Raw genomic sequence first — 8,332 nt, forward strand, 5'->3', positions numbered from 1 at the left:
GTACCTTAACGTGGCCGCTGGAGGGCAGTAAACAACCATATATTCTCATTTCACTCATGGCAACCGCCAACCCCATATGCGTCAGCAAGTTCACTACAATAACACTTGACATGTTTCCAGTGTAGATCAGCATTGATTTGGCTAATGAAACAGTCCACCTTAAAAAGTTATTAAATATGTACATTATTGTATTGGCAAGTTAATGATGTAATCACACTACTCATCTTTATGTAGTTTGATTGGTACATTTATAAACTTGCCTTGACAAACTAATGGTAACAGAGCAGTCCCACAATAAAGACACTTATCAGTCCTTTTATGAAGCCACATTTTTCATTTTCTTTATTGGCTCCATCTGGCAACAAAGAAAGAAGAAAAAACAACCATCCGATACAATAATTGATCTCAATCACTGTTAAGATGGGAAAGCAAGAGCACATCAGTCTTTGGCACTTTCTATTCTAAACAAACATGCTGCACAATGAAAAATCATCTGTGCATTTTTTTTTTAACTTAAGTTTTGAAAATACATGACACAGTTTGACACTGACTGAAAATCATAACAAGCAAGTCACAAGTGTTGCTCTAAAGGAAGGCTTCACCCATCTTTTGGACATTTTTTACAGTATAAAAAGGTAGAAATGACCCCTGCATATCTGGGGGAGAAAACAGGATTGATCAGTCGGCAGTTATTTGAGTTGTGTTCCCAAGAGGCGTCAACATGCTTCTCTGTGGATGTGGGTCCATTATATTGAATAGTGGCTTTTGTGCTTGCGGCATGTGAAAAACATTAAGATCTTGTGCTGGTAGATTCTAATACTGGTTATGCTCGGCGAGCACCGATTTGTCTCATACCCCTAAGACGGGCCTTGAAATCCTCCCTGTTATTTTCTCTAACTGTCAAATCAGTTGGTTTCTGTGCATCTTCTTGGTATGAATGTTGGACTACGTGCACTGTGGCAGCTTTAGAAAAGAAACCATCGATTCTGTGGAGCTGCAAAAAATGATTTATGTAGCTGAGACATTTTCTGCCGAGAACCTTTATTGTAGCTGGTTGAAACAACTGGAAAGACCCGACAGTATCTATGTTTACCTTAGTCTCAACTGTTAGGCATGGGAATAAGTAAAGGCATCAAACTGCAATATGGGTCCAGTAAAGGAAAAGTAGGAATAATTTGAAAGCCCGATTCTCAAAAAACAAGGCTTCAAATGAGGGAAACTTGTATCCAATAAGGCTAAACCAGTTCACATACAAGAATACCGAGAAGTATCTTTGAGCACTCAGCAGCAGTTTGTAAACTACTCTATTTTAGGTGAAGAGACTAGCAGAGAGGAAAGCCTCATGCCACTAGAGTGGGTTTTACTCCTGGGTTTTAGTGTGCACCTCCAGTAAGGCTTTGTCATCTCATGAGTACAGCATGAACTGTGCGTGAAGTTGTAGATCAGCCACCGATTCCAACATCGGATTTTCACCTCGAATGAACAAAAAGGTCTGTTATCTAGTTCATACCTCGTTTGCACAGATTCATATTACACAAGCAAGCTTGTTTATACAAGTTAATATCTTGTTTATATCTCAGTGGCGTAAGTTGTCTCGTTAGCAAAAGTAAGTGTCTCGTTTACACAAATTGATATATTGCTCACACTTATCTTAATCACACAAATGATACCTTCTTAACATCTTGTTCACACAAGTTATCTTGTTAAAAAGAATTCCTCGGCTTCCAGGACTCTAACAGGCCATGCTGATACACCATCAGATAATGTGAAGCAGGAAACGCCATTTCATCACAGAACAGTTCTACACACAGCACCACATGCTGCTGGCTGCTTTGTGTCAAATTGAGAACAATAATTAAAAAACTAATATTCACCATCACACACAATCCCGTCTGAAGGAGCATTAGTGTGTGAGGAATATGTAGACTTCTCCTGTGCTCCTAACCCACTGGTGCTACATAAGAAATGAGCTGGTTGTGTTCACAGTCCTGTCTTAAATATGAAGCACAGGAGACATCAAGACAGCCAACGGGCTCAACAGAAGCTAAACGCCATCTTTGTTTCTTTGATGTTTCATTATGATCAGAGAACAGTGTCACTTCACTGTTTGGGCTTATTTTCCATCAAATAATGCTTAAGTTGTGCCATTAGGCCACATACTTGATATTTTCATGGATTTGAACACCATACAAGAACATGTAATCAGGACTTTTTCAGACTTGCAATATTTGACAGTTTAAATTAACACATTTCTTCACTTCTTCTTCTGTCCTAATTGATGTCCAAACATGTCAAATGTTAGTGTTGCTGTTGATATTCCTTAGTAAAGTTTAAAAAAAGCATGATTTGACTTGCAATTCCCTCCGACAGCATCGTCTTAGAGCACCACTGGCTAGCAAACAGAAGGATGTGGAACTCTGCCACACATGTACATGAACATGTTATTGCTGCCTATTCAACACTTTTTGGAAATCAGCAAACATGTTTGACACATTTCAGGAAGAGGCTGTTAAAAAGTGACAGCAGATGAGCAGTTCCTATAAGAAAAGGTTTGAAATCACTGAGTGAGTAAAAAAAGAAGGTCACCAGTATGAGGCTGGCATGAGGAACACTCACATGGAAGGATTATTCTCACAGCACAACAAGATCAGAACAATATTAAACTCCATAAAGTGCAAGCCTACAATATCTTAATCGTCATAACTGTCAACACAAGGGAACGTGGAGGTTGATATTACAATGAAAATAGAAGGAAGTGTAGAAACGGCTCACTTTACCAGACACATGTAAAATGGAGAGAGCAGCGGTACTTGTCCTCTGCCTCTCTTCAAGTCCTTGGAAAGTTGGAATGTCACATATTTTTTTTAAATGGCCAAAGAACAAAGTGGCCTCATTAACAGCTCTTCCTTAAAAGAACAGTGTGTAACATTAAGGGGGATTTATTGGCACAAATGGAATATAATCTTCATAACTATGCTTTCATCAGAACCATTGTGTTTTAGTTAGCTTAGCATGAGCTCTTCACATCTGCAGTGGGAGCCGGTCCTCCACACAGAGTCCACCATGTTTCTACAGAAGCCCAGAACGGACGACCCAGAGAGCCTTCACGTTCTCTCGTCACCTGCAGGCCACCGTAGTTCTCTCCACGCCAGAGAAGGGACGCGTATTCAGTTGGTTGCAATCTGCAACTTCACCACTGGATGCCGCTAAATCCTACACACTGCTCCTTTAAGTTTAACGCCATATTTCATCACACATTTTATAGACTTACTAAATACTGAACACACGTCTGTGCCAAAACATTGCTTTACATTATCTGTACACAAACTATCAATGTCAATAAATATAACCAACACTAAAAAATAGTGTTCTTATCATTTCTATCAATTCAAAAGTTGTAATCCAACCAGCTGGCTTGGCTACATCCTGCATCATTGAACATTTTGGTCAGGGGCAGTTAACTGTCAGCTGCTTTCAGTATCTGCATCACTACAATCACTACAAGGTGCAATCACTCCTCCTGTCAGTGTCAGAAATCAATCCCCAATGGTCAACATTTCACATTATATACTTGCCTTCAGCTTGTTTCTACTTTGGTGTGTGTTAAGATGTGGAGCATAATTCAAAACATATGAAACTGTGAAAAACAGAGTCCTGAAGCCGAGCTAGAGACCTGAGTGGTGCTGGACAAAATATATTGCATACAGACACTTTAAAAACGATAAAGTAACATTTTGGCCTAAAAAGTGCTCTGAAGGTCTACGGACAGACACAGCAACATTTGGAAATTTGGTCAGTCATTCTGGAGATTCCTTGTCTTGGCCCAAATGTTGAGGCAGGCATCAACACCTTTAGGAATCTACCTTTCAGACAATCAGATATTTCCTGTTCATTTGGACAGTACTTGAACTATCCTTCTTTGGGTCATAGTATTCTATGGGAACATGCTGACAGACACTGCCATCTTTGGGCTAGTGGGACACAAATGAACATTACAGTGGTACCTATTATCCATGACTAGTCAGAAACCTGCGTACCCTCTGGAACAGTTCAGCAGCATGAATCTGCTTTAAAACAAACAGCCCAGTGCTGTCACGTGTTCTGTGAAGAACGTGCTTACTAGAAAAGATGCAGCTTGTTAGATTCTGGAATATAAAATATAATATCAATACGTTGTTTAAATAATATTTGCACACCACTGATTGCGTCTAAATGTAGAAATTCTTCTCCCGACACCTTTTCTCCACTAAGCATGTCTCTGGAGAGAAATGTCTGTAAAGTGAGACAACATGGGGGATTTCATTCTGGCACCAGACAGCAGTCTACTGATGTCTACTGATGTCTACTTTCTATTGCAGAAACAATACATGAAGTAAATGAAAAGGTGCTAGCTGGGACAGCGCTCATGCTATTTTAGAAGTCCGATACTTCTTTGATTCACTGGCAAGCGAATATTTTCAGATCGTTGGTGTTTAGAGAGTTGAAAGAGACAGAAAAGTATCGGAGAGAGAGGGCTGAATGATGATAAAGGTCCTGGGCTGCATTAGGATCCAGGGCATCCTGGAAGTGTGTCTCTGACCACTGATGGAATACAACGCCTCAGCATAATATGCCTCAGTCAAAGGAACAGCTGGCTGCCTGCTTCAGGCCATGAACAGCATCAGTTTCCTGTGATCCATTTCATTCCTCACAATCCCCATCAACAGACAACTTTATTTAAACTACCGACAAACTACTTTCATTTTTTTAAATAACTCAAGAGTTCTTGCCTGCATGCAGCAGCCACCATTAGTGCCTTCAGCTGCAGTTCTTCTATGAACCACTAGACGACTGCACCTCATGTAGTCCTGTTTATGTGGGTGTGTGCATACACAGGAGCGTTCACACAGGTTTGCCGATGGCCAACCCTCGTGGACATGGGCATCTAATCAAACTGTCAAAAGGATTCTCACTTCTGATCACTTGCTAATGAAAGTGCAGAAAGAAATCTGCCTGCAGTCTGAGTGTACCGAACTGACAAAGATCTGTAAGCTGTTTGGATCAACGTGAGAGTGGAACCTATGTAGCCAACGTGTGAGGAAAGTGACCCGACTGCCGATGATATTGCATTCAAGCAACGGGCAGGTAACAGAATAGAACCGCTCGTCATTAAAAGGTGACGGAAGTGTTTTGGTGCCATTTAAGTAATTAACGGAATGATGCACGTTAGTGTGCATGCTGCCTTCCTTCATCTCCTCTGTTACAAACTAGATTGTCTTCATTTGCTGACACAACTACAAATGTACGGGCCCATGCAACACATGCACTGGCTCAACTTACTATCCAACCATGCCGTTTCACATCTACAAGCCTTTCTAGAGCCTCAAAGTTGGAGGCCGGTCTTTGTGGATAAAACAACTACATGGATACATTTCTTGCATGCAAATACAGCACAGTGACATGGAAGAGCAACAACGATCACTTTGAAGAGGCTCAAGGCTAAACAACAGACGATTCAAGGTATTAGATGGATTGCTGGTTAATGTCACCAAGGGTGTGTGATATCTTTCCAACTAATGAGGACTTACAACACACAACAGAACATGACCTCATGCACCTCAGCCTGCTACAAGTTGAGCTGTTAAACAGCAAGCACTGTTTGGCAAATACCAGTAATAAGGTTGTTGATGAAAGATACAGCTTCTAAGCTAGCGTAGGGATAATGTGCTAACATTAAAGCTGCTTTCCATATGTACTGATGCAGAGAAGGCTTTTGTTCAGCACTGTGCTCTCTCTCAACCTTGACACACAGATACAGTCACACAGGGTTCTTCTATTCTCTATCTCTTAGGCTTACACAACCTTCCCTCTAATTAACAACAATAAATATTTCAAATAAACATGAAACCAAGATTGCCAACAATTCTGTGAGGAGGAATACAGTTGGAGGCTGCAGGTTTTAACCTCACATGTGGAGGCTGGTGAGGAGGACATGATGCTGATTACATTTAGGAGGAAGCCGCTGAGACTCATAACGGGCAAATTATACTAAACTTATCTATGTGGACATTTTAATGTTGCACTACATTTGCTTCCACAAGTAACAGTGAAATGCGTGACATGAGCTTTTATGTTCTGAATGAATTATTTCATTACCTGTAAACAAAAAAAAAGAGAACTATGAGGGCCCTGGCAGTTGAGTCTGTATGTACACATATGCCATTTTGCCCTGAGCAAAGATGTTAGTAGGCTTCTGGTGGATGATCCCAAAATAGGCTCTGGACATCCAGCATAGTCGCCAGCTCCAAAATATGCTTCTGTAGAAGGCTGCTCTCCACCGTGTCCTGTTTAGGGAGCTCAGGGTACGACTCCGGGAAGCTCTGGGCCTCCTGCAAGCACAAAGACCTCCGACTCAAACATCACCACAGACTAAGTGTTTTCTGTCATTACTAGCGGCCAAGCATTGTTGTGTGTTTCACTGTGGACCGAGGTCAGTGTTTAATTGTACAGGCTTGGGGCTCCTCTAGTCATTCTGCTGCAGCAGTGTGATGGGGGTCAGCCAGCCAGCTTGCAGGTGTGTTACTAGTAGCAGCTACACTGGTGTGGTGCAGTAGACCGTAATGATCGGTGGGATACACTTGGCTCTGAAGTGTGCATCAAGTGTATTGTGTGTTGGCAATGAAGTGGGACACACTTTGTGTGCTATGTGCCTGATGGTGTGTGTAAAGACTACAAGCCTGAGTACTGGGCTCTTATGGTATATTTTTGGCATTCAAATAAACAATGCAACTTTCTTAGGAAACCACAGTAGCAGGGACTCACCCGGAAGAGTTTATGCAGTCTCAGTGCAGCTGAGCAGAACACAAAGCGGATCAGCAGCAGCCGGAGGAACTCGTCACCAAAGAATTGCAAAAAGGCTTGATCTGCAGACAGAGAAACAACACAACACAACATTTTAGTGGTTTTTCTTTTCTCCATCTCTGCCTGCATCCTCCACAACCAAAGACTTCCCACAGGAACGCCGAGGTCAGGTTCCTCCTTTGATTTCCTCGCAGACAGAAGCTCAGAGAGGGAGAGTAGCCTATGAGGTATTAGATGAAGGAATACAGTGAACAGGGAAGATGTTTGCCTTCTTTCTCAGTTTCTCTATCAGATACTGACCCAGTAAAAAAAAACTCAACTTTATTCTAATTGTCACATACATTATGTACATGAAATTTGACCTCTGCATTTAAACACTCCTAAGCTGTCACAATGCCTACAAACTCAAGAGATATTGGCCTGGTGCACTGCTCCCACATTACGAAAGATGTCAATAGTCTGTCCGAGGCTGCAACAATTTGAGGTCTCCTCTTATTAGCACAAGTGGCCAGCTATGTGAGCAGGAGCCATGAGAGGGTAGAACCTGGAGAGCAAGGGACCAGTTTAAAGGCCAAGACCCACCAAAACCAAAACCAACCAACAAGCAGTGACGTAGGCCGGCCGTTGCGTCGTCTCACGCCGCCTGTGTCTTGACCAGAAAGTTGCACTTGTGCACATTGCAAAGACTACAGCCAGCACTCTGTGAGAGGGAATAACTCTCCATACCAGCAGGTGGCGCTCGTCTTTTTCTTTGTCTTTCAAAAAGGGAAAGCAGACACCTTGCACCGCAGATGTACAAGCAGTTGTGAGGATACAGACATGAAACAAAGCAGCGCTTGCTCGCTTACCACTTGGCTTCATTCCAGATGACGTTATCGATTCAACATGCTGAATCGACCAAAAAGCCACCATCGAGGGCAGACTGGTGCCAACGGCCCGACTGTGGTGTCTCAAGGCTTAAGGATGAACTTAAGATGGGCCACTCCTCTACTCCTGTACCCAGACTCATGACAGGGCTTAACAACCCTCATACCCCACTTGGGATGATCCCTCAGAACGCTAACGCCCTCAACAATAACCGCTTCACATTTTTGTGCATTTATGACAGAGTTGACAGATGGATGACAAAAAGTCAAGGGGAGAGAGACAGAGATGGGAAGTGACATGCAAACAATGTTTCCTGCAGGACACGGACCGGAAACACTGCTGTTCATGGTTAGTGCTGTTAAATAACTCATTGAAATGAATTTTAACCTGACTAATACCATGTTTAATTTGAAAATTATAATTGAAATTAATTTTAAAAAACAAGAAATACACCTGTAACATGGTCCACTCTATCCTGTAATGTCTGCTATTATAGTATGGAATTGAATGGGAGATGTGCTACCTATGGTTCGTGATCGAGTAATCATCTGCCCAATGTCCCGGTAGACTTTACAGAGAAACTCTTGAGCCCTTTCCCACAGGCCTCGCTGCACACTGGTTAATC

At 42.1% G+C, this 8,332-nt stretch overlaps 1 protein-coding gene across 1 annotated transcript in view; it reads right to left on the reverse strand.

Moving 5' to 3' along the window:
* Window positions 1-314: 314 nt before the first annotated feature.
* The window catches only part of scai (suppressor of cancer cell invasion), a 32,884-nt gene continuing 24,866 nt past the window's right edge, over window positions 315-8,332 (reverse strand). Inside the window, exons 16-18 of the mRNA XM_076079845.1 lie at window positions 8,231-8,332; window positions 6,802-6,902; window positions 315-6,368 (exon numbers count right to left, since the gene is read on the reverse strand). The exon at window positions 8,231-8,332 is cut by the window's right edge and continues 72 nt beyond it. Of these exons, the coding sequence (XP_075935960.1) occupies window positions 6,222-6,368; window positions 6,802-6,902; window positions 8,231-8,332 (350 nt within the window). The 3' untranslated portion in view covers window positions 315-6,221. The remainder of the gene's footprint in view (window positions 6,369-6,801; window positions 6,903-8,230) is intronic.

The sequence above is a fragment of the Anarhichas minor genome, unplaced genomic scaffold, assembly GCF_050575085.1.
Source record: "Anarhichas minor isolate MPS153535 unplaced genomic scaffold, ASM5057508v1 ptg000073l, whole genome shotgun sequence".
NCBI classification, from domain to species: Eukaryota; Metazoa; Chordata; class Actinopteri; order Perciformes; family Anarhichadidae; genus Anarhichas; species Anarhichas minor.